Below are 27,096 nucleotides of genomic sequence, written 5' to 3'. Positions count from 1 at the left end.
CCATTTAAAATGCAAACCAATGTGGATTCTGGAAGGAAACCTCCTGAGACTCCCTGAGCCAGAGCACGGTGGCCTCGAGGCTGGAGGTCAGGGCTCATCTGCTCACTGGGGCTTTCCTTGATTGGGGGCAACAGCTCTCTGGGAAAGTGGCAGTGGTGGAAGGGCTTGAGGAGGAGCAGTTTGGTGTCTGCTGGCTAATTGCTGGCAAGAGATCTGCAGGAGCTGTTTAGTTTCTAGTAATAGATCAAGACATAGGATAGTCTTGAGAGCTTGCTTTAGGGTTTTGTGTTGAGCCATCTGGATGCTGTTTTACTGAGGGCTTAGACTCTGGGTAAGAAATGTCGAAAAGCAGCTGAAACATTGAGCCCCCAAAGAAAGGAAATCAGGCTTTGAATTACTGCCCTAGTGTGGTGTGCCATGAGGATCAACACACTCAGTTTTAGTCCCAGTGCTACTGCACACAAATCACACAGGGAAGGCTCCCTCAGCTGTTACTGCCAGCAGAGGGATGTTTGCACATCAAGACCTTTCACTCGAAGTAGTCACTTTGCTGGAAAAACCCTGGAGAGCAGGCTCCAGGAATTTTCCCTCCAGCATAAAGCAGCAGAGTTAAATCCCAGGCCGGAAGCTTCCAGCCTTGGTCTCTGCTGGCTGCCCAAGGTCAGGCTCTGTGGCCCCTCGGGATTTGGCTGCATCACAGCCAGGAACGCGTGGTGTCAGCTGGGATTTGCACTGACAATATTGCTCGTGGTTTCAGTGAGTGTCCTCTAGCATGAAAAGCATTCCAGGAAGGAGGTGGCTGTATCCCCAGGGATGATAACTGATCTCGTTGTGAAGAACATTAGTTATTCTCTGGAAAACAGAGCCACCATCAAGACATTATGCAATTAGGACCATTGCCTCTTAAAATTATTATTTTCCACTAAAAGATATTGTTATTATTGGTGGAGAAGTGGCTGCAGGAGTAGTCCACTTGACAATTGTGTCTGAGAGCATGGGGCAGAAGCACCTGTTTATTGACTATATAAATCAAATTAATTTAGTTAAATTTACAAACACAGGAAGAAAAGCAATAAGGTCTGTCATGAGGCTGTGCCCCAAAACAGGCAACACTGTCAGTATTGAAACTGCTCTCCCCAGGGAAACCAAGAATGTGATGTGGTTGCAAGTATTCATTTGGTTGTTGTCATTTCCAGTGCTACATATTTTATATTTACTTCAAGCACTGTTGAAAGTCTATAATGGTGAGGAATTACCTGCCCAGAGGGACTCTGGGTGACATGCCTACTAGCACAAAGGGAAGTTGTGCTGTCTTGCTCCACAGAAATAGTGAATTAGGGGTTTATAACCAAGGTTAATAACTCCAGATATATCTCCTTCTTCCACACAAGGGAAGTGAATTATTTATAGGCAGAACTCCTGCTCCCCTGACTCTCACCTCCTGCCTCTCTCCACTGCTTTACCAACATCCTTTGCCCTGTCCATGACTCCAGCCATGCCTAAAGCACAACACAGTTTCACTCTTCCATTGGGATGTAAAGAAGAGGTAAAAAGAGGTAATTTTTGGAAAATCCTCCCTAGCATTTCTCGCTGTGGTATTTGCTATGTTATCCAAGGCCAGATGGGCTGTGTGATGTGGATCTTGGACACCTCAATCTGTATCTGATTTGTGAGATGCTAATCCAGGGCCACAGTGAGACACAATCCCAGAATGTAGCCCAGAGGGAGCTGGGTGGCTTTCACTGCACTGGGTACCTGGTGATGGCAATCATTGGTCTGCTCCATCTCCACTTCATTCAGCATAATCACAAGGGTATATTAAGCTGAAGGACAGCCACAGAATTTATTTCAGGGAGGACTGAAACAGAGGGGAGCCACCTCAGTTTTTTCCTCCTGAGATTATCCTGAGGCTGAAATAAATAGTTTAAGAGTAAAATTTTGCCATCAGATACCTGTCTATAAATGCCACTGGTGTCATGGGAGCACCACACGTGAGAACAGGAAAATGATCTGGTCCTCCAGGTGAGGCCCTTCTTCAGCATCTTTTCTGTGTACAGTTTCTGGGCAGATGCATCCCTGCACCATCTCTGACTTCTGTGGGCTCAACCTAAGCTATCTGGAGGCTGGAAAAATGCCACCAGCTGCCAGGATGCCTTTGGTACTTGTGCAGATGTGAAAGGACACATTCCAAGCAAGCTGTTCCTGGGTACAGCTCATACAGGATGGGCGCCTCTGGTGACATGCTGGGACATGGTAATCATCTTAACAGCACTTGGCACTGAACACTGCCTCTCATCCTCATTGCTCCCCAGTCTCTCTGCCATTAGCTAATTGAGCTTTGCAGAAAAGCCTCAGAAACACTGGCTTTGGCAAGCACATTTTTCAAATACAGATTTGGAAAGGCTACATGTGCCTCTTGGCCAGTGGTCATCTATGGGATCTGTGAGGCTTTAGATGGCAGGAGCTGGTGAGACTCTTCAATAGTGAAGGTGGCCCCTGGTCTCACCAGGACCACAAGGGAATACACTGCTGTAATCTGTCCCAGAGACTCATGAAAAGTGGATTGAAATTTAGAAAAGGAGTTTGAAATTTAGAAACTTGTCCAACCATTCCTAGCCTGAATAATTTATCATTCTTGTGACCCAGAAGAGCAAGGACTTAGCATTCTGTCTTGCTGAGTAGTTTGGATACAGCCCTCCACCTCTTTTTCTACAAGTCCTTCTTCTTGGTGGGGGAGACAGGAGCAGCAGTACCTGATTCATCAGGGCTCCTCTGCAGCCCCAAAAATCTTCTCAGCCTTTGGCATGAGCACAGCAAGTCTGTCTCCTTCCTGCTACCTGTCTGTCCTTTGCACATTACCGCATGTGTGTCTCTGAGTCTGTTTTAGAGCAGTTGGACCGAACAAAGCCCACTGGGACTCTGGCAGGCTCCTAGGTTGGCCCCAGCACCCTGATTACACACCAGCACTGGAGCTCAGAGCACACTGAGGAGATTAAAGGGCGTCAGCTGTGTTGCCACCAGCCTGTGTTGCCATTGCCTCTTCCCCCACACAGCACAGCTCTGGGAGCAAAGAGAGGGGCAGAGACAGCCTCTCAGGCAGCCATGGAAAGCTCCACATCCCTTCAAACCTCCTCAGAGTTACCTCCTCTGAGCAAGCTGCTGTCGGCAGAAGGAGGCTCCTCCATCCATCTCTTGTGGCTCCAGGAGCTTTTTCTCTCCAAAGAAAGGTGACTGAGACAGGCACGGTCCATCCACCCAGCCAGTAGGGCCTGGGGCAGCACAAGCCTCCGGTGGGCACTGTTAGGCTGGCAATTGAAAGCAATAGGTCTTTATGGTAATTTGGGCACCAGGCAACCACTATGAATAGGAAATGATGGCAGTTACTTTATCTAGTAACAGCATGAAAATGTGAAGTGCCTTTATTGAGCTGCTGGCTTGCTGGTGAGAGTTAAAGGAGATGCTCTCTTGGGTATAACATTTGCAGAGAAGTGGCATGAGATATTGCCATAAACTCCTCCGTTAATAAGCGAGCAGAGGAAGGCAGAGAATACCTAATGCAGCCGTGTGAAAGGACAAAATTAAGACGCCAGAAGCAGCAACATTTTTCCCTCAGCAGCAGATGTACCCCAAGGAGAAATGAAGAATTTCCCTCTTGACCCAACAACTAGAAAACTCATGTAGTGCTAATATTAATATGGGAAGGATGGCTTTGAAAGGAATAAAAGAAAAACACATCTTGCCATATCAGTGCCCTCCAATACTAGCGAGGAATTTAGGTCTCTGCCAAAAGGAAGATTAACAGGGAAGAGACCAGCTCAGCAGCTGTGCAGTGACGAGGCTCTGCAGGTGGCCAGGAAATGACTTTTGCTCTGTGACAGATGGGGAAGATGTGGACCAAGTGTGTAAAAAATGGCAGCATGCATCCCCAGTTATTCCAATGATGGTGCTGGATTGCAGCGTTGCAAAGCAGCTCTGAGGGCAACAAGCATGCACGGTTGAAAGTGAGCTGACCAGAAGGAGCAGTAAGGCAGCACTCAGGAAACACTGGGAAGAACCTGAGAATTTCAAAATTGGTTACAGTTCAGTGAATTCTGTTTTCTCCCAAGTTTTGTAAGATTGTCTGTGGCATTTATCACTGATATCTTAATTGGTGTGTTATTTAACTGCTTTAAAGGCTGCTTTTGATAGTTCTTGCCCAATGAAAGCTGTTCTGAGAAAATAAAAACTGTTGAGACATTTAGGATCAGTTTCTGCTTAAAGCACGTGTACAGTTCCAGTGCAGCTATTGCTTATATTAATGAATGGAGTCAAAATTGATTTCTGAAAACCTATTGGCAAAATAATTCACCACAGATAAAGAACTTTGGTAAAGCAAACAACTTCTGACAGCACTTTGCTTTTGAAAAAATATGAGTATCAAATAAGAGAAAAAAAGTCTGCTTATGAATGGTGAGAAGCAGATCAGGTTCGAGAAGAGAGGAGGAGGCGAAGGTAGAGAAAATACACAGAGAAGATGCAAGGGTGACCTGACCCTGGGCAAGAAAGGTGCTTTGGAAAGGAAAAGCTACCTGTCTGTTGGGTTTGGTGGAGGAGGTTTTGGGCCAAAACTGGGTCTTCACATGGAGAAAGTCTGATGGTAGACACTGCCCCAGCTCAGTGAGGGAAAGCACCATGACTTTCTGAAGTCAGAAGCTCATTCAGGAAAATAATTCAGACTGAAAATATGATAAAAATGCTTGTGGTAGTGAAGATAAATAATCTTCGGAAGAACTTAGCAGGAGATGCCACTGGTCTCCTTCATGGGAATCCTCAAAGCTAGGTTTTTTGGAAAGAACGGGCTCCAATCAAAGCACTAAGTGTGAAGTAACACGTGTTTTACAGGGACCAGGCTGGAGGGCTGCAACTCTTGCTCCAGTTAAAATTTGTTACTTCTTCTAAAAGGCAGCTCTGATTAAAAGGCTCTGATTCCCTATGGATGCATCCTCCAATGCCCCAAGATGACAGCTGTAGGTGCTTAGGGAATGCCAGGAGAATGAGCAGCAGGTGGTCGTCCCTGTCCAGGAGTCAACTCAAAATGCCATCTCCTGTAGTTACTGCAGGGAACAGAATGCAGGGCTGGAGGGGTCATTGCACTGAGCTAGTGAGACTTTTCATATGTTCTTGCCTAAAAAAAACCACAGGAAAATTATAACAGTGCAAACAGTTCTCCTCAAGACCTGCTGTAAGAGCCAGGAGAGCACATGAAGTTTTGTACATTGTTTGTATCCAAAGGATGCAGAAAACTGCTTGATGTCCCACCCAGGTGGCAGGTCAGATTGGCCTGGTTCCTTTCTCAGGGAAATACACAGAGTGGAGCCAGAGGACATCCTGCATCAGCCAGCCTTGCCAGAAATCCCACCAGCACTCAGAAACATAGGCAGGCTGATAAGGGGCTTGGATGGACACTTGCGATACCCTGAGCAGCATCTGTACTCCTGTTCTTAGGATAAAGACTGATGCTGATGTGGTCCATGGCGAGTTAGGTTTTCCCTATGGCTGTTGAAGAGAGACAGCAACATGTAGAAAGGTTGCTCACAAAAGTGCCCAGTCAGAAAGACAAATTTGGTTGAAACCCAAAATCTCATGTTGGGTTTGGATGGAGCAATGCATCCCCCAGGCTATCATCCTGCCAAGTCACACACTGTGCCTGGACACCTGAGGCTTCCCATGAGTGTTCTGCTTTCACCTTGGCAGCTTGGGCTGAGAAACTGGAAAGCTATTGCTGCTGTGGTTGGTTTTTGTGTCTGGCTGATCCTATTGCCATGCAAACCTGATGCAGCCACAGCAGCAGCTGAGCTGTTAGAGCATTATAACGCCATGTGTGTTACAGTGATGCCACTTGAGCTGCTAATTTGGCAAAATCTGGATCCTAACAGAGATTTAGCTCATGGACTTCTGCCACTCCCCACTTATCTGCTACAGAATTAACCATCTTGGAAATAACAGCTGCAGTCACCAGGAATTTGCAACCAGCAGTGAAATGGGATTTACCAAGTGCCCCTTGCAGGTGAACTTGTTTCTCCTCTCTCTGGCTGCATCCATGCAGATAAATAATGACATTAAGGACTCACTCCATGGTGTGAGGCCAGGTGGGGCAGCAGACCTTGAATTCCCAAGCCTGGATGAGACCACCATGAACTCAAATTAATGGAGTTATGCTGGTCCAGAGCCTCTGTGTGTGAAAGCAGAAGAAAGAACTGGATCCACACCCACATGCCAGATGATGCTGCCGATCCTTTGTTTGCAAGGGAAATTGTGTGCATAGCCAGCTGCTGTGTCTTGGTGGGTGTAGGGTCCCTCATCAAGCAGGTGCTAAAAGTCCTGTGTTGAAATGCAGTAAGCAGGTGCTGTGTGGGGGTCTCTGGACAAAATATGGGCAGTAAAATATTTTCCAGATGTGCCATCATGAATGTGAGCTCATGCACTGAGCACGAGTTACCTTCAGATGCACTGAATACTCATTTTCATCCTTCTCCACAGATATTGGTGGCAGAGAGATGTTTCTCAGAAGGTCACATGTAGCAAGTACAATGGGCACAAATGCACACAGGGATTTGGGCACTGCAAAGGTCCCTCACCCATTCTTGAATGTGGTCTTTTTTTGGAGAATGACAACCTTTTTTGTATACCAGCCCAGAGGCATGAATATATTTTCAGGTTGAAGATGATCCTGTATGCTTGTGAGATCAGGGATACCTCTCCTGCCAACCCTGGAAGGCAGCTGGGTCTCAAGGGGGGTAGATCACAGAATTGCCAGAACCCTGAGGTTAGAAGGACTGCAGGGATGGGCGTTCCACCTCTGCTTCCCATGGATATGGTGGTGCTCCCCAAGTCTAGGCATTTAGTCAATAGTCAAACAGAAATGATCTCCTGGGATTCAGGTGGCAATAACCAGTGTAAATAGCAAGGACCTTTAGCTCATTTATGGCTTTGATGGCTTGCACTGGTAACTTGCAGACTGAAATTTCCTGGTATCAAGATTTGTGCAGCTACTAACTACAAATCAGAAAAAACCCAAATAATAAATTGCTAGAGGCTCACAGTTACTTTGGGAAGAGAGAGAGAAAGAATGCATTTAAGCAAAACGATTCACTCACTTGTCCTCAAGTCTGTCTGAAAATATTCTCAAAGTGTCACTCAGCACTGCAAAAAATTATCTCCTGTTCTCATTTACAACCAAATGTTAAGAACTGAGGGATACATATTCCTCCCATCCTGAATGTGTTTTTGAGGGTTGTGTAATCAGCTGCTCCAGCTGATTCACAATTTTCACTTATTTATCTACTCAGGCTTTTTTTTTTTTTTTTTTTTTTTTTTTTTAAATGCACAGGCTCTGCAGTCTGGCAGAGCCAGCCTTGCAGTATTGATTTAGGAAGAGGCAGTAGTGACAATTCAGTCCCAGGCTAATTCCTGTGCTGTACGGGGGCTGCTCTGCCTGTAGCAGCAGCCTCACCCCCAGCATGGGGCTCACTTTAAAAACGAAGAAAAAAAAATGAAAGAAAAGCTACTTTTCTCTGTTCTGCTTTGAAGAGAAAAAGGATTACCAAGGCTAAATAAGCCATCTGAATACTTAGCTAGCAAGACTAAATAGCACCCTGATAGGAAGTTCTGGCAGAGAGCTAATTAAATTAACTCTCTTTGATTTATTAACAAGCAGAGCAACGTATCACACCGGATTGTCCCATGAAATGAATGTGCTTTCTGATTCCCTTAGCTGCTTCAGTGCAGTCACCTCCCAGAAAACCCGGTTACAGGGACTCAAGTTTAATGAGACTCAATGGCCCGAGAAGGATCCCTGCCCACCACCAGAGATATGCACTGGTAATAATACCTAAAAGCATGTTTATTTTCGTTGCACTTCCCTAATTCCTTTTTAATGCCTGGGACTATCTAATGGCTAATTTGTAATTTCCTGCTCACCCATATACAGATGAATGACAAGCAAAAGCCTTCTGCATGTTTAATTATTCTGTTGATTTAAAAGCCACTTCTCCCTCAATGCAAGTTTCTCTGTGTGTGTGTGCTCTCATGCATCACGTATTTCATTATTTTTAGAAGCATGCTCTGTGCCTTTTTATGCTCCCATAGTTCCAGCATCCAGTAATTACCATGTTTTGTGTCCAACAAACCTGATCCACTAGCAAGTGTAAATCAGGAAAACATTGTTGTCTCTAAATGGACTTATTCCAAGTTACACCAGACCGGAGACCTGACCTCTCCTATTTTCAATGATGGGGAAAATGTTATCTGTGTGCTGGGACTCTTGTGAAGTAGTAGGATATAAAATTTAGAAAACTTCAGAGCAGTGAAAATCCAAATTGAAGACTGTGAATGCACAGACGAGAATCTATTTATGTAGCAAGCTTTACTTCTGCTTAACCCCTGCAAGGAACTGTAAGTCTCTTTGCATATTTGATTTTTCTCCCTCAGCAAAACCTAGTCTGCTTAACCTATTTTTGCTACTTTCCAACAGTTTCACTGGAGGGATTCTTCCTTACATCTTACATGTAGCTTTGCTATCTGAGCACTCCTTTGTTAAATTAAGGCAATTAATAAATGGAGATGTTAAGCAATCAATTTTGCCTGTATATCTCCACGGTCTTACATATGACTGGCTGTAATCACAAGATAAATGCAACGTGCTGATGTATGGTAATGTTCAATAATACATTCTACACCAGGCTCAATTCATCAGGGAGTTTCTGGAGGGGAGGCATTTGTTATTGGCTGTCTCCGGACCTCAAGGATAACATTCCTGTCCTTTCCATTGGCCACCCCGCTGCTGCAAGCCTCTTCCCGTCTTATTTTGATGATGAATATGAAGGCATGCTAAGCCGTGCCGGAGAGCAGCTCTCGCCGACTACACTCCCACCCCGGGCTCAAGGACTCCAGAGCTCCCCAGCTGCTTCCCCTGCCCACTGCCAGCAGCAGCAGCAGCAGCAACAACAGCAGCAGCAGCAGCAGCAGCAGCAGCAGCAGCAGCAGCAACGCCAAAAGTTGTGATGCTTTTCTTCACCCAGTGCTTTGGGGCTGTGTTAGATCTTATTCACCTGCGGTTTCAGCACTACAAGGCAAAGAGGGTTTTCTCAGCTGCCGGGCAACTTGTCTGTGTCGTCAACCCAACACACAGCCTCAAGGTGAGTTAAAAATATTTTTTTCTCTTCTAACATCTCCTCGTCTTCCCCACCACCGCCACCCGTGATTCTCCACAGGGAATGAAATTACGCTCTGGCAGCAAGGGGAGAGTGCTGTTAACACATTGCAGCCCTGGCAGAGAGGACGTTTGCATTGTCTGAATGCATGATTCCCTTTGGAGCAAAGGGGAAGCAACCCACTGCTCCGAGCGATCGTGGGAAGTCACGGCTCCCCCTCCTCAAAGTTTCCTCATCCTTTTCACCCACATAATGAGCATGCATGTTTGCAAGCGTTTAGTAAAAATGACTGGAAAAGTTAGTTGGATGAATGAACATCCCTTTCTAGTAGAAGGATGCTGTGTGGTCTCTCAGGCTGACACCCCAGCACAGAAGGATGCTGCCAGGCAGTGGGGAACAGGTACAGGGGGATGGCAGTAGAGGGATCTCCTCTGCTGCCGTTTTCTCTTCCAGGGGAAAAACGGCTGTTTCTGTCTCCTGGGGGGAGTTGAAGACATTCCTCTGGCGCTGAAACTGTCCTTAAGCTGTTTGCAAGGTGAATCTATTTTAGGAGGGAGAATACACTTGTTTTAACGCAAAGCTATTTATAGTTCTCATAAAAACGTTTCTTTTACTCACACAGTTCTGAATTTTCACTGACAAAGTGTCAACAGCTCCATCTATACCAGAGCCTTCATGTTTGTAGTAGGGAAGCAGCAGCAGGGGGAGAAAGCAATCAGGAGGCTTTAATTACTTTATCACACTAGTGAATGACCAACTTTAATGAAGTGGCTTCTGTTGTGTGAGAAGTCCTTGCTGGCCTGACTTGTGAGGTTGCTCCACTATCCTGGTGCAAGCTTAGAAATTAATTTAATTCAGAACAACTTATTTTTGGCTCTGTAAGAGTCCCTGTGAGGTACTCGGACGGATTGCAGGAAGCATCTTTAGTGAGCTCCTGGTCCCTGGGACGCCCTTTTGATGGGGTAAATCCTTCTTCAGAACAGCATCACCTCACAAAAAAAGGGCATGCTTCCCACAGTCATCTTTCCCTTCTCAGGCTGTGCTCAGGCAGGAAGAGATGGTTTCTAGCAGGGTGCCGGCTGGGGCAGGCACTCCCAGGGGATGAAGCGCCTGGGTGCAGGCTCACCTCTCCCAGCACCACGCTCCTCACAGGATAAATTAAAAACACACAGCCCCGTCATTATCTGAAAGGGTCTGGTTGTTTGAACGGGTAAAAGAAATAGCTGCATTCCTAAGTGCATGGGGAGATTTTGTAAGTGAATTCTTCTGTGCTCAACCCTTTTATGTGACTGTCTCCCACTACTTTCATCTATAATTTTCATTATTTGAAGAAAAAAAAAAAAAAAGAAGAAAAGTGAGCAGAAAAAAGTCTTTCAACACACAACAGGTCCCAACACAATTTCACTGCCAGTGGAACTGTCTGATAAGGTCCCATAAGCACACAGGGGGATGATTATTGCTAAGACCAGATCCAAGTTTATCATTTCAGGTCATACTGTTTTGTGGGTTTGCTACTGCAGGAGCTGCAACTGTGTTAAACACACAGGGAATTTCATTTTGCTAAAATTCCCCATGGCCAAGCTCTTCTCTGCTCAGGCTGAAAGCCCAGCAGAAAGACAAACTATTTCTGCCTTGGCAGCCTTTGCCTTGGTAGGCATTGGAAGCAAAACTGTCTTGGAAACATACAGGACCCTCCAGGAAAAGGTCTGGTGTGTAAGTGAGGCCCCAGCAAGAATTGTCTTGTCCCGGGTGGGAATTGCTCCCCTGATAAGACTGCACTGGGAACCCAATGGCACAGATGTCTGCACAGGAGCCTGTTGAGACACCATTCAGACAAACAAGCTGATGACAAACTCTCTGCTCTGATAAACCCCTCTGACTGTAGAGTGAAATGTGCTGTGCAAGTGCTCCCAGGTTACCCAGCTCACCACTGGCCACATCAATGTGGTGGGTTTTTAGCTCTGATGTGCTCCCCAGGTGTTCAGCTTTGCTCCAGCTGCATAAGGAACGCATCACCACTTTGTGGCAGCATCCAGAGGAGATGTGGAGATCAGGTCCCTTTGTGCCCAGTATGACACAAGCAGTTGTTCACCCATAGCAGCCTGTGGGCCAGCTGGAGCCAGGGCAAGCAAGGTACCTTGTCCAAAACCTGGTATCAGAGCCAAGCCAGGTGAACCTGCTTCTCAGGGTCCCATCACAGGGAGGATGCTGTTGTTGCTCTAAAAGGCATCTAAGGGACCATGAAGTGTGAAAGGGCCTAACTTATTCCTTTGTGATGGTTTACAGTATTATGACTACTTTGATGTTTCCTAGTCTATTATTTCTAGCTGGGTGTTTTCAACTGTAACATTTTGTTGACAGCCCCCAAATCTATCTTAACAATTGACAAGTGGAGTGAAAACTGTGTTCAAGAGTGCAGCCAATGAATACAAACCTGCTAGGAAACAAGGGCTAGGAGCAATTTCATTTCTCTCCCTTTTCTTCAAGGTTTAATGTTTGTGCTTACTCCGAAATTGTAAGCCCTTTGCAAAGGGATTACTTTATTCCATATCACCACAGTGCTAGTGCAAGGGGAGTCTTGGCTGATTGGTGCAAATGATAAGTGACAGGCATCACACTCTGGTGTGATTATGCATGTTGACATCCTTCACACGGGTCAGGTCTTCAATCAGTGCCAATGCACATAACTTCATTAAAGTCAATTGCTGCAGGACCTCCATTTTCACTCCTTCCACCCAAGGGAGCGCTCAGGGATGGTAGTGGGATTCACCCACACAGGAGGATCTGTGGCTGCTGATCATGTATGTGTGTCAGAGATGTGGAAAAGCACTCAGTGAGCAGCAGAGGAGAGGGGAGACCTGGTACCCTCCAGGGAAGGTTGCACCAGCTTCTGCTGCCACAGACCCGCAGCCAGACCAAGGGGGCACTCCTGTAAGGTTATGCCAGAATGCTGTCATCATCACCACAGCCTGGATCTCTGACAATGACCAGAGCCCATCACTTACCCCTACTTTTAGAAGAGATCCAGAGGCTGGTAGAGAAGAACACACTTAGAGAGACACATATGTATTTCTTCCCACTGAAAGGCTTATTAATTGGGAAGGCTGATGAACATTTCTGGGTTTCTTAAAGTGCAAGATGGTAAAAGTGTCAGCACAGACACCTCTATTGATCTGCTGCTATTTCCCTCACACTTGACAGGCTGACATGGGTGACTCTAGAGGGAAAGACAATTTTGCAACTGTCCCCCTCTGTTTTGTTGGTTTGGCAGGAGTATGAATGGGAGGGGGTGTTTGTTTCGGAGCCTTTGTCCTTCTTGCCGCTTTCTGCTCTTTGTCCTCCTACAAAGCTTTCCCAGACACAGCAGCATCTCACAGCACAGTGCTATGCTGGGATCAAAATTCACTTGCCAAGCAGAGAAAACCACTTACTTACCACACTTCTATAGGTCACCTTTGTCCTCGATCATATTATATCCATTACTTTGTAAGCTGTCCTCTTTCAAGCATGTGGTCAACCTGACATCTTCCCTTGGAAGATGCCTTGCACAGCCAGGCAACAGAGCTCTCTAGACAAGTGGCTGCTCCCCCCAAGGCCATACTGATTAAAGATGATGCATATGGCTGGGTAAACCAGATCTTCTTCATTCAAGGAGTTATTGGGGTTTTACACACAGTTTTAAACTCTTTGGGGAGTGTGAAAACTGTTCATTTAAATAATAAAAAGTGTGCTTACAATGTTCTTGTAAAAAACACCAATCTCCACCTCTGTAGGATTTCAAGGAACTTGTTGATTTACAAAAAAAAATTATTCTAACAAGGTCATAAATAGTGGAATCTCATATTCTAAAAGGGTCTTAACACAGTTTATGGGTCCAAGCTGTCTTTCAGCTAGTTTTTAAAGTAACAAACAAATCTGCTCTGACTTAGGGAAGAGGTTTGAATCCTGTTATAACAGTTTGGCTCTGCATCCAGTGGCAGCCAAATAGCATTGTAATCCATTTTATCCCCGGGAGGATTAAAGTGCTGGGGTGCATTACACTCCCATGAGATCTATTTATTTGGTGCAAGGGAGCAGAGAGACTCAGCCCAGACAACCTTAAGTCTCCTATGCGGGGCTGCGATTTGGAGACAAAGTGGCATTTGGCCCCAATGTCCAGCAGGATTGTGACAGCTGTGGTGAGAGGATCTGTACAATGCTCCGCTACCTGCAAACCCGGGCTCCTGGCAAGCCACTTGTTTCCCGCCCCAGCTGTGGGCTAGGGCTGTGTGAGCACTGGGCACCTCAGATTTTAAATCCTTTTGTAGGGATGTGGATAGCAGCAGACAGGACTTTGTCACCCCTCCTTCAGCCTTGCCTCTATTTGAAGGGATTCCAGTTGACCCTGAGCACTCCAGGAGCCTCGGTCTGTCCTGAGATGTGACTTTGAGGGTGCCCTGCAGAGGGGAGGCACAGCACGCTCAGGCAGCTTTCCTGGGGTCTCTCCATTCTCTACTGCTTCCTGAACCCAGGAACCCCTCTCCAGCAAGCCATCAGCCTCAAGCCTGCAGATCCATCCACCTGCACCACCACGGGCTATAGCAAAGGGCAGCACGGGCTTCACTTGAAGCGCGCTGCAGAGAGGGACAGCTCCGAACTTCTGCGTGGTCTCACAGAATAACAATCACGGCGTCTCCTTGGGAGAGGGAGGGAAAGAGCCCCCACCACAGAAGTTTCTGTGTTCATAGGCTCAGGCTTCCTTCTCCTCACCTCCCAGCCCACATCCACTGGGGAGAGTTAATTACCATTGTTAACTGGTCCTGAGTGCTACGCTACAGCTCTGGAGGTGGGATGGAGTAGGCAAGCGCTGAGTCCTTTCCTACCCACGTTTGATTTTGAGAGTGAATTTGAGGCAATAGCACGAGGAGTAATGGTTTTAAACTAAAGGAGGATCGATTTAAATTAGATATAATGAAAAAAGGATTTTTTTATGATAAGGGTGGTGAAACACTGGCAGTTTTCCCAGAGAAGTGGTTGATGCCCTGTATCTGGAAACATTCAAGGTCAGGTTGAACAGGGCTCTGAGCAGCCTGATCTTGTTGAAGATGTCCCTACTCGTGGTGGGGCTGGAGTAGATGGCCTTTAAAAGGTCCCTTCCAACTGAAACTATCCTAGGATTCTCTGATTCTGTATTAAATCTGACCTGATTGCAGGACATTTGAAGTCAGATGTTATCAATGGAAGACAGTGCTGTTATTTTAATATTAGAGAAACGTCTCTCCCCTTGACAGGGTGTTTGACAGCAGGGTGAGGAGTAGCCATCAGACACTGCCACACATTACTTTGTAATCCACCCACTCTGATATGGCTCAGTATACCAGGAATTTCTCAGTGCAGCCCTTTGGGTTAGACATAATAGCCGAGGTAACTCTCTCGGGAGAAACACTGTCCCAGAGGAATTGCTGTGACTAACACAGAGGGTGCAGAGGAAAAAGAGGTGTTCTATTACAAGCCTTGATTACATGATATCAGTGGCAAGGTCTCAGTCTGTTTCCCAGTAGAACAAAGTCACACTGAATATGCTCCTGCAAGTCCCAGGTGCTAAAATTTCCTCACTCAGGTTCCCAGACACCATGAATTTTGCCTCAGAGTCAGAACTGATAGCGAGTATAATTTTTTTTTGTTTAACCATTAAAATTCTCACCTGGTAGCAAAGAACTGCCAGCATATGTAGCTGGGTGACATTTAAAAGCTTCACTTCTTTCTCAGAAACAATCTGAGTTTCTTAAGTAATGCAAGAAATTGAGTTTAAAGGTAGTGCATTGGATCCCAAGAGCTCTGGTAAATGAGGGAGAGGAGCTGCTATGTCTGTGCCCTGCCTTCCTGGGACTTTGGTGCTTTCTACACTGTTTAAAAGTCCATAATTCTTATTCCACCTGGCTCAGAGTTGAGACTTCATGTTTCTTTTGGCAGCACCAAAGTCGTGCCCTCACAACAGGAAATTTGCATCCTTCAACTGAGTGCACGAGAGAGAAGAACTGAATCCTGCAATAATTTCACAGGGTGGCAGTGGGGGGGAAGACAGTCTTTATGCAGCTTTATTGGGAACTGAGTGAGGAAGTGAGGAGCAAGGGAGAACACAGCCATGCTATCCTGGCTGCACGGGGCTGGGGTGTTGAGGGCTGCTGCTCCCTTGGCATGGTGACCATGATGGGTTGCCCTTGGCACCTCTTGTGATATTGGCACTGGCACATATGGCATGGCACAGGATGGTACAGATGGGTATCAGGCAGCACATGAGCCACCAAAAAGGAGGGAATTCCTTTGGAGAGCTGAACAAGGTTTAGGCAATAGTCTGAGCCTGCCTTTGCTGTGATTTTTGCAGCAGAACTGAGCAGAGCTGAGCCACTTTAACTTCTGAAGGACCTAGGGGAAGCCATTTGGGTCTAGCTGAACGTGACATCAACTTCCCAGCCCACCTCTGTACGTCTGTGGTGTAGCTGGGAAAAAAAAGCACGGATGCTCCATCATTAAACACCTTATCAGACTGAATTCTTTTTCTTTCTTTCCATAGCTTGCCTCTTTTTGTTAAGTATCTTTTCTTCTCTGCTCTTGCTCTTTCTTAAGATTCCCATTCCCTGCTGTACCAAAGTCTTAGAGCAAAAGATTCTCCTTATCTGTCATTCAAAAACCTAATTTGAGGTTTTTCTTGCTCCTGCTGAAAGGAAAGCATCACTAACTTTGCTGCAACTTTGGATGTCTTATTTTCCTCCAAACTGTTTCAGAAGAAATCCCAATCATTCAATCCTCGCTGCTACTAATTTTGCTATTGACAGATGAAGTTTCACTTTAATGTGATCAGGGGCAAGACCAGGAGAGCTACAAAAAGCAGTGAAACGTGTCCCAAGCCATGGATGCAGCTGGCAAGGAAGCCAAGGGCTTTACATGCCTGCAAAACTTAATTGCCATCCTGTGCTGGACTGGAGCCCAAGCTGAAGGAGCCACAGCCCTTGGTGTCCACCCAGCATAGTGAGACATGGAAATGATCCCACCAGCTCCCAAAAGAGGATATCTTCCCTTTCAGCAGGGATTGAAGCTGGCGGTTTTGTGTGCGCATCACCAAAGTAGACACACATCCCTTCTGCCTCCATGCTGCAAGGGCAAGCAGGTGGGCAGGGCAGTGGCTCAGCTGTTTTTCAGAGCCTCACACAAAGCTCTTTCTTACCCCTTGGGATTATTGAGGGCTGTGCTGAGTGGAAAAATTTCCCTTGTGCATGGAGACTTCCTGAAATTTGCTCTGGATGACCTGCTGCTCACAACCACCTGCAATGCTTCTGCTCAGCACTCCCATTGCATTTTCCAAAGAGGGAAGAGCATCTTGGCACTGCCAACGAATTTCCTGACACATGTGCAGTGTTCAATTTGAAGTACTTTTATTTATTTAGAGGCATTTCTGAGCATCTTATATAACATTAATGGATTTATCTTTAGTTCTCCCCTTTCATCTCAGCAATACCATGAAAGCATCACTGGCGTAGAACAGCAGGGACCCCTGAGTACTTTGTATGTTTATTTTGGTATTCCTTTTTTAAAAGACAGAAATATTTGAAACAACTTTGGGAAGAAATTAACTACCTACTTCCATACCAGATGCAGTGCTTTTGGTTCTAGTCTTCCAGAGCAATTTCATTCCAAACTGATTCAAGCTGAAACCCTTTTTCACTTCCAGACTAAATTCTTCAGTTAAAAAAAAAAAAATTAAAAAATCATTTGAACAGCTTTATTATTTCACACATAGAAATATTAGGGTTCAGAGTAGCTGATGAAGTGCCCATCAGCTCCTAGTAAATGCATAGCTGAGAAGAGACACAGGTCCTTGTGAATATTTTAAACACAAGATCACACACTCTTTCACATCAAATGCCAGCTGAAATGTAAAGAGAAACAGAGAAATGGAGCATAAATAAGATAGAAAAATATTAAATTGGTAACATCTCCTTGTGCAGAACACAAATGCTATAGATGAGCAAGGAGGTGGATGCTACAGAGCAGAAAACCACATCAGCAGAGGATGAAAATGTTCTTCCACTCCTGGGAACTGCCATGTGGAAAATAAGCAAAGTAATAAGCGTAAAAATGGAGTAAATGACCACCACACAGGGATTACTTAGGGCAGCTGGGGAAAGAGCATGGTTACAGTCACCTTCAGGCTTTGTGAAAATGAGAGGCTGAAATGGGAACAGCAGAACGGTGGCAAGTGGGGTGATCATGGCAGTACCCCAGCCTCAGCAGGAGCACTCAGGGGCTCAGTGTTAAGCATATGCACAGATGGAAAAATATGGATGATTTTCAGGATCAGACATTCAGACATATTTATTCTGAAAATTATCAAACTCAATCCAGCAAAAGACTGTATGAAAAACCTGCTGGAGTTCAGCAGACTTACCCACCTCTTTTGAAGAGTGGAGGGCAGACTGAAGACATCCTCCTCACCAGTAGGGATGTCTGAGTGCTGTATTGCAATGCCTGCTCAGCTGAGGACATCTGGCTGCACACAGGGATGTGCTATTTAGGCTGGTTGGACTCCCCTTTATGAAAAGGCACATCACAGGCCAGGGGAGTCCAGGCTTTACTTGTAAGAGGAGGGCAGTACTGTGAGTTCCCTGCTTTTTCTGCCTGAGAGCTGAGATTCTCTCTGTGGTTAAACATCCTCAGGAGTCTAGGATCAGCAAGATTTTTCGTTCTCAAAGAAAGATTGTTTTTCTTGCCACCAACAATTAAGGAAGCTGGAAGACTAGTTTGGGATGGGTATGTCATTTTTGTCTAGCTGAGATTAAATTAAATGGACCTCACTGATACCCTACAGTTCCTTTGGCTCATGCAAAACAAAACCCAAGCAGGATAGTTGTATCCTTAAAGTAAATCCAAAAGTTTGGGCACAGTAACATAATATATTATGTTCCCTGTTTAACACAGGTTCAGGTAAGACAGTTTTCTTTCTACTCCAGAAAAGAAAGCTTTTAGGGAGACTTCAGATATAGCAAAAAAAAGCAACATAAGTCCATGCTGAGAGCTTTCAATTTACTTGTACTAGAAGGAATTCATCACCAGGAAAAAAATAGAGAATTACTTTTTGGACTAGTTGATGACAGAGAGTTTCAGGCAAAGTGAGTGAATAAAGCATGGATTTCATTACCTTTGCCAGGTAAGAGGGACAAAGGGCATCTACCTGGTAGATAAGCTGAATATGAGCCAGCAATGTACCCTTGGAGCAAAGACCAGTCTCATCCTGAGCTGTGTTAGCAGGACTGTAAACCAGCTGCAGTGCAGTTTCTGAGATCACATCCAGAACTGCCCAGAAATCCTTTCCCACCTGGATTGTTCTGACCCTGCAATACTCTATAAAAGTAGAACTTGGTGTGAACAAGGAAGTGCAGCCATATAAGGGTGTTGAGAGCAAATCTTGAACATTTGCCTCAACAAAGACCAAACCAAAGTCATATCAGAAAAATGTATCTGAAAAGAATGAAGAAGGCAGACAGAAAGTCATGTGGGATGCTCTTGGGAATCCAAGGTTCAGCACAGGAGACTGACACTAGTGAAAAAGTATGGAACTATGCCAGTTACACAAATATCTGGTAATTTAAACTCATCAGAAATGCAAATCCTCATGGTGGTGCAAAGCCCAGAGGCATCACCAGCTAATTAAATCAGTCTGGACTGGAAAGGAGGTCACTGTGGCAGATGAGGGATGGCAAAAGAGGGTAAGACATACTCCAAAATATGTTTTAGGACAAGCACCCTTATTTGTTATCACAAGCAATACTAAATAAATTCTGACAATGAGAATACAGATTGTTCAACGTCTAGCAGAAAAGACTTTGCACCATGGCACAAGTGTAAACATGTTCCTAAAGAGAGCTGGGTAGAGAAAATAATATGGAGCAAATCACATGGAGAAAATAATCCACTTGGACAAATCTTCCTCTCATTCTCCTTATGGGATGGCTTCCAGCAGAAAAAAAATTTCCTGGGCTTATTCAATTAACTGGTTCATGATTACTTTCCCCCTATGGCAGAATCCCTGATGCTTCAGACTCGCTTTTGGATGTGCAAGCTGTGTTAATTTGCTGTGCAAAGAGGCACAAAGCAGAGAGGTTACTTAAGTAGTGTCATTTCTGTTCCCTGCCTGGATTCTGGGTCTGCTCACAGGCTCGATGGAGTCTGTTTGTTTGTCTTTGATCACTGAAAGCCAGAGGTGTAGCAGAGATTTTGGTGACTTAGGATGACATAGCATCACTAGAGATGAGGAAATGCTGACTTTCCCAGCCTTTTTAGGCTGGCTAATGTTTTGCAGTATGGAAGTCTGTGGGTGACTTGTGTTTTATTGGGGGACTTTGTTGGAGTAAAATACTGTCATTCCCCATGACTTTGTTGGTACCTTAAAAGCTGTCATAGCCCTGGTGCAGCAGCAGCAGAGGGGAGAACAAAGTTTGGTCCTCAGGCCACCCCCAAACCATTTCATAGGCTTTTGTGAGTTTATTCAAATAGTTTGCATTTGTATGTCAGACTAGAGAGACAGCTGAAATGCAGGTACATGTTCTTCTTTGATGCCTTGGCAGTGGCTGTGTTGGTCCTGGAATCATGAATGTCCTAGGCCACCATAACAAGCTTCACCATAAAGTATCTGACAGGAGCTCAAGACACAGGTCCTTCAAAAATGTTTTGTTTCAGGTTTGTTGGCTTGGGATATACGCTCACATCTTATTTTCTCTCCTCACATTCCTACAAAATAGTTGTTATGTGGTCAGGGTATTATCTGGCTCATTCAGTTTCCTCTCTGTCATAATTCTGGCAAATGCTTTTTTTGGGATGTGTTTACCCTTGTTGAGCCAAGCAGTGCTCCATATAAATACTTCCCTCAAGACATCAACTCAGGCCTAAATTTCTCATTATTTGTGCTTCAGGGAGTGGCTGAAAATACAAGTTTTTACAGCCACACACCAGCCTCAGCAGAGTGCAAACACAACGCAGCACTGCAGCAGGAGCACATTCCTTACAAATAAGTGCATGTCTGCCTGCAAACAATTCATGCCTATGCCCAGGTCAGGATTTAAATTGTGTCAAGAAAACCAATACAAATCCTTGCAGTAATTCACCATCGCTTCTTCTGGTTCCCCCCACACAGCCAAACTGGAACCCTTTGTCCAATTACTGTTCCTGCCTGGAATCTTAAGAGTCTAAATCACATGGGATATGACACAGCTTTAAAAGAAAATGAAACTTTTATTGAGTTTTTTCTGCTATAGAAAATATTTCAAAAAAGAGACACAAAAATATTAAGGTTGTGAATGGTTGCACAAACATAACCACTGATTTGTAAATAACTGATTATGAAGACTGAATTTTGTTTCAGGCTGTTGGTAAAAGATGAAGGCACTATCAGAAAACAGATCTGAAAGCAGCTTAATCTCCAGAAATTTCACAAGGCAGCTGGAGAAAATTTATACTTGCAGCAAAACATGAGCTTACTGTCGAGGTATCTCTTAATAATTTTTAAGCTTTTAATGATTTTTTAATAATAAACCAGTGATCAGAAAAGAACATTCCAGTTCACAGATAAATCCAGGCTGTGTCTGGGTATTTTGGTTATTTGCTGCTTTAACTAAAGCAACTTCAATTTGCCAGCGGCCAATGAACAGCCGGTAGCAAGAGAACTCAGAATGATGAAGCAGATGTTGGGAAAGGGAAAACCTTTTCATTACTCACTCATAGGGAAAATCTGCCAAAAGCAGCCTTTCAGCATTTTTTGTAATAGTAACTTTTGCTTCTTGGCTTTTAGAAGAAACTTGCAGATCAAGTAGCTTCCAAGTTATTTTTTGTGGAAAGGGACCTTGAGGCTCTCTACAGGCAAGTCACACAGTCACACAGAGGGTTGCAACCTCCTTAAGTCCTGAGTGACCCATAATTACAGCTCAGGTGCTCCAGGAACACCTGTGTCACCTGGTACTTTCAAATAGCTGAGTGTTAAAAGTTGAGCAAAAATCTACCCTGCTGCAGCCAAGAAGTCCTATAACTTTGGTCTGTTTTTTGTGGGTTATGTGTTTCCCTGGTGAGGAACAACCCTACATCTTGGTGTGCATCACCAAGATTTCCCCAAGACCCATCCATCTGTTCCTGAGTTCATGGGCAAAATCAGTCGAGCTCCCTAGAGAGTCCTCAGGGATGACTGACCAGTCTGAACCCAGGTTACAGGGAACAGTGAAAGAGTTTGCTGTGCTGCTTTCCTCTGTACCCAAAACTGCCTTTCCCCATCATGTACAAACAGAGCCTTTGGGCACACCAACAGCCTGGCAGACTGTCTGTCTCCTGCCCCTCTAGGTCTTGGAGCTGGGGTGCAAGAATAAATGGAGCAGAGATGCAGCAGAGGCTGGATATGAGCCAGGCTGAATCTAAAGAGATGCATCAGGCGAGCACTGTGCCTGAACTAATAAGCCCTGCAGGAGAGAGGATCTGTTCAACACAGGATCCTGCCAACACCTTGTGGAATATCTGCCTCCAAACTTGATGGGCCTATCCATGTGCTGCAGCACTCCATCATGCTGCTGGAGCTGCTGGAGCCATCATCTATCTGGGATGTTCTGCAGGAATTTGTGTCTTGTGTTTGTCTCTCTGTAAATTAGTGAGGGACAATATTGCCTGACATCAGTTAAGTGTTTGGGGTGGAGGCCAAAATAGTTAAATCATCTGTTTAGGTTAACCTTCTGTGTGTGTGCAAAAGGCACATCTGCAAAACTGATGCTGTTGCCATAAATACTGTGAAGTTGCCAATCTTTTTGGTGTCAGTAAGGCCAAAGGATGCTCTACTGAACTCATTGCTGTAAATAGGTAAGAAACAAAATGAGGATGCTGAAGCTTAACTGTAGCCATCTAAGTTTATAATTTTTTTACCTTAATCCCTTAATGATGATTACAATGTAAGTAGAAAATATAAAGCATTTTAGGAGCAGTAAGTGATACTTAGAGGGCTCATTAATCCACAGTTAATATGCAGCCACCACTGAGAAGGAATGAAGCAATCATGCCAACTCAGCAATCCGCAGTGTGCCATCACTGCCCGGCTTCAGGAGGAAGGCAGAGGATGCCCCCTCAGCCTGGCACTGTGGGAGGAGACAGAGGTGGACAGAAAATGAGGGTCTGAAGTAGAGTCCACAAGGCACACACAGCTCCCTAACCTAGCTTCTCATCATGCGTTGAGGCTTGGGGGCAGATCTGTGTCAACAACTTGACTTTCTCCCCTGACAAAAACAGCAAAGTTGGCACCTTTTTCTTTCAGCTTCCAACCTAAGTAAAATTCTGCCACCTAGATCGTAGGTGAAGGTTGTGCTTTGGAAAAGTGTATGTCAGTGCAGCAACCTCTGTGTTTTTCCCTTGCAAAGCCAAGACTCTGGGGAACTCAGTCATAAATCATCTAGGCTTCACCACACCAATAACCTGATAAAAAATACATGTGTGGAAGTATTTGCCAGCCTTATCTTCACCAATAAACAAAAATGGTCCTCATCACATTGGGTTTTTTTGGCGATTCCTTGTGTACAATAGTGATGTGACTGTCTCTTTCTGTCCCAAGAATCATGAGTTGCCACACCTGAAGAAGAAGTCTGTGTCTGCAGTGCAGCCACACAGTCTCTGGGCTTTACATATGGGAAGGGGAGTTAATTTTCATACAATATGTCCAAATATTAAATGGAAAATAAAAAAAAACCCCAACTTGTCAGCTCAGTATTCTTCAAGAAGTTCTTAACTGGGAGGAATTTCCAGGGTGTACTGTGCCCTATCTTAGGACAAGGCCAAACAAGAATGGAGGGGTATATCAGGCACTAGTAGATGTACATGTCTCAGTCAAAGATCTTCCTTTGTCTTGCCAGGGAACTTAATTTTTCTGATACCTTTCACCATAGCAAATGAGTAGTGAGGCTGTCACGGTTCCATATGATATTTTTTTCATGCATTATCCTCACTTTCAGTGTATAAGAAAAGGCTAAGGCTGACTGGGATGCAATACAGTGTCATGGTTAAATCTCCAAATAGGAGGTGCCCTCACTGTAAAGCAAAGAGAGGAGAAAGAGCAGGAAGCCTTTTGTTCTGATCTGTCCCTCAGGTGAAGAAGGAAATAAATTCATGTGCTCAAGGGGTAAATGCTTCTCTGGACAAAACCAGCTGGGATGCAGGGCCCTTGGATGTCTTAAGCCTGCATCTGTGCTCTGTGGCTCACACATGGGTGCTACCCATGGTGGTAAGTGACCTGTGGTGTTCTGCAGTATTGGAATCTACCCCAAACATCATGGCCAGGGTACAGGGAGTGGGTTATCTTCAAAATATAACAGGCTATCTTCAAAATATTACAGCTTGCTGCAGATCAGCCCCCTCCTTCCTGCTCTGTGCTGCCCTTGTCACTAATGTGGGTGTATCTTCTGTGCCTACACTAATCCAGGAGTTATGCCCAGGGAACCAATAAATGCCATACCTTCATATGATGCTCCTGATTTTCTATAATTTTTATCTAAGCATGATCTATTGGTATTATTTAATTACCATAAAGCGGCTGCCTTACAGCATCCAAAATATATTTATTTGCCTTAATTTTGCAGTATGGTAATTAACTACCAACAAATGATTTAAAACATATTTACAGAGGGAAATGTCAGAGATGCATTATTTTTTCATGCCCAGTAAATGCACTCACAATAACCAATTTGGTATTTAATTAACTCGCTTATGAGCTCACCTATGAGAAATATTGTTTGAGGGAACGTGCTGGCTATGATGCTTAGGCAGGCTCTCAGAGGGAGAATGCACCAGCTGCAGGTCAGCAACAATTTTTGCTTTATTATGTCAGGGCGTTTAGCTGTTTGTATGGGCTTAATGTAGTTATGGCCTTGACATCATTTCAAAGTTAAACTATTAAACATGCAGAAAATCAATATGTAATAGAAGAATGTTCATTAAGCGAACCATAAATCAACTCTTCTGTAGACAGAGCAGGTACCAAAAGCTTTCATAAAGCTCCTGGCCTCTTGTGATCAGAGGAGGGAAGATGGTTACCATGAACAGCACATTTCTGTGTTTCAGACCTGGATTAAGTAATACATACACACTAACAAATATTAATTAGGAGGGGAATTTGCCCCCATCAGGACCTAGCAACAGTGTGGTCCCTCTACTGTTCCTTTTGCTATAACTCCCCATATGAGATGGAAATTGCACAAGTTAAATGGCTCTTCCATTTCTGTTCCTATTTGAAATTTCACTGACATAATACAGGGTTAAGCTTTGGTGAGGGTATGGTGAGGGTTTGGTGAATTTTTCTTGTCTCGCAGACATAAATTCACACCCTTTAAAGCTACAAGAGGCTCTTATAGCAACCTAACTAGGCTAGATGCACAAATCCAAAACCAAGATCCTTCCTCAGGAGCTCAAGGTCATAACTTCAGCTTCCAGATGTCTTTTAGAAAGTCCTCTGGTTTGGACACAATGACTTTAGTCAATAGAGATCACATGTCTATGGGCAAAATATGTTATTTTTGGAAATGGTACTGTCAGCAGAAAAAAAAAAAAAAAAGTTAAATTTGATTACCTTGGAAGGCTTTGGTAAAGCTGGGAAGGCATGGCTCAGTGTTTTCTTCTTCCTGAATGTTAACAAAACAGCAGCAAAGTTTGTATCAGTTTGGTATAGCTTTGCAGTCGGCTTACATTCCCTTGGGTTTTTACTACATCAGCCTGTTCCCTCTACAGCCCCTTTTCCCTGTGCTCCTCTCCCTACCAGCTTTTGCAGGTGCAGTCACAGCTCATCTTGACTGCCAGATCAGCACTTTCTGCCCTCTGAGGCTTTGTGAAAGTCACCCCAGCTTGCAAACCTCCTGACTGATGGTTCAGCACTCTGTAAAAGCCAGCCATGTCTGCACACACCACTCAGCCACCCCACAGCAGCCCCAGCTCTTCCCACTGCTTTCCTACAGGTAGCTGCAGCATCCTACCCTGCCCTACTTTGCTGGATTGCTCCTTTGCTTTTCCCCCAGTCACCTCCTGACCCATCCAACTGGATTCCCCATCCAGGAGAGGCAGAGAGCACTCTCCCTGCAGAGCATCTACTCCAGCAGGTTCCTGAAGCAGCCCTGGTCACCCCATACCATGGGGATCAGCTGTGGGCTTTCTGCTCCCTTTGCCCTGGCCTTGCCAGCCTGGCAGAATTAAAATGCCTTAATGCTACTTCTGTTCTAATTAAGTATTCAAGCTCCTGTTTCAGGGGAATGGTACTAGATATTCTTACTAGATATTCTTGTACTTTTATTTATTTTTTTTTTTTTTTTTTTTTTACCTGCAGTATAGAGTCCATGGCCCATTGATCTGGAAAATACTGCGCTTGTCTTTGGCAAATAGCTAGGCTTCCATAAAATGTCCCTCAAGTAGAAACTCCCAGTTGGCTTATAAATATTGTCGCCTGCATTTCAGAGCAGGAAAAACCAAGGCCTTTCCGAGGTTAAAGCAAGATCTGTAACACAGAAAAGAGAAAACTCCAGTCTCTTTTCATTAAGATGTTCTCAGTAATTTTGTGGAATGAGAGATGAAACCTCTTCTGAAGTCAGAGAAAGTCTCACAGGCTCAGCACTTAGAGGTTCACACCTCCCATTAGCTGAAAGAAGGGGTGTTTTTTTTGAAGCTGATCAAAATCCATTTGATGTTGAAATTACAGAAAGCCATTAATTATTCTGGTTTTGCAGATAATCAGTCCAGGCACCTGTTCATACAACAAACAGCAATATAACACTAAAAAAAAAGAAGAAAAGTAAATGTAAGCTGATAGCATTTATAATAAGAAAAAGGTGTGCTTTGAAGGACAAACACTACACCTTATATCAGTCTGAAGTCCATGAGCTTTGTGAGAACATCCCAACTCCTGTCAGGGTTGTTTTTCCAGCCCAAAAAATCTAGAAAATGAATTAAGAAAATTACTTTCAAGTTTGTGCTGCATCATCTCAAGACTGTCCTAAACTTGTTATAAAAAATAGAAAAGAAATGAAGACATTGTTGAGTGCCTGAGGGCAAAAGTGCAAATTTCATGCAAGATGCCTGTGTTTGTCCCAAAGGGCAGTGCTTGGGCAGTGCCTGTGGGATGCTGCCTTCCAGCTGTGTCTCTGCAGCTGCTGGTCATGCAGGGGATACCTACAGCAAATGCCTTCTGCTGATTATTTAAGAGGAAGAGAGTTTTGATTGAATGAAGTCTGTGGTAGAAATTTATTTAGGATTAAATTGCAGCTAAGTTTAAAGTTCCTTTTGAACAACTGGGAGAACATTGTGGCATTTCCTAGAGGTTTTAGCCACCTTTAAATCAGAACTGGAGAATGAACAGCCCAAGTGGGAGATGGTTTCAATACCAAAATGTAAGGACTGGGTTTTGTTCTCTCCCCTGTGGATGGGCAGTTAACAATCTCAAGGCATGGGAGGTGCGTGGCAGCAGCTCTGGAGCTCAGCCTGGTTCTTGGCCATTCTGCAAACTGAACTCCCTGGAGAGCAACAGGGTAATTGTCCTGGAAGTAGACAAATCTGCATTTTTCTCATCACCCAAATTCACAGAAAAGTTAATGATAGTGCAAGGCTTGTAGTTTTCTCCTGTCTTTTTCTTGCTCTTAGTACAGCAAGTGGTGTGTTGTTAATGGACATGCATCAAACTGCTTGAGACAGCAGGTTCAGCACTGAGAGCAGGAAATAATCATTTCAGGGCCACTGCTAAGAAAACCTGTCAAAATGTCTTGGGGCAGAGTGAATATCTAGTACTTGGGGATTAATTATCTGGAATTTAATGAGGCCAAAAGCTAGGTAGCAATTAAATGTCTGTAGATGGAGAGAGTAGTTTCATAAAAGACTT

General features: G+C 44.6%; 1 protein-coding gene across 1 annotated transcript in view; it reads left to right on the top strand.

The window, feature by feature from the left end:
- Positions 1–9,041: 9,041 nt before the first annotated feature.
- The window catches only part of SIAH3 (siah E3 ubiquitin protein ligase family member 3), a gene marked incomplete at its 5' end in the record, with an annotated part of 38,785 nt that continues 20,730 nt past the window's right edge, over positions 9,042–27,096 (top strand). The window contains one exon of the mRNA XM_083854510.1: positions 9,042–9,176. Coding sequence (XP_083710636.1) covers positions 9,042–9,176 — 135 coding nt within the window. The remainder of the gene's footprint in view (positions 9,177–27,096) is intronic.

Source organism: Zosterops lateralis, assembly GCF_965231275.1.
Source record: "Zosterops lateralis genome assembly, chromosome: 2".
Taxonomy (NCBI): domain Eukaryota; kingdom Metazoa; phylum Chordata; class Aves; order Passeriformes; family Zosteropidae; genus Zosterops; species Zosterops lateralis.
This window is presented reverse-complemented; position numbering and strand designations above follow the sequence as displayed.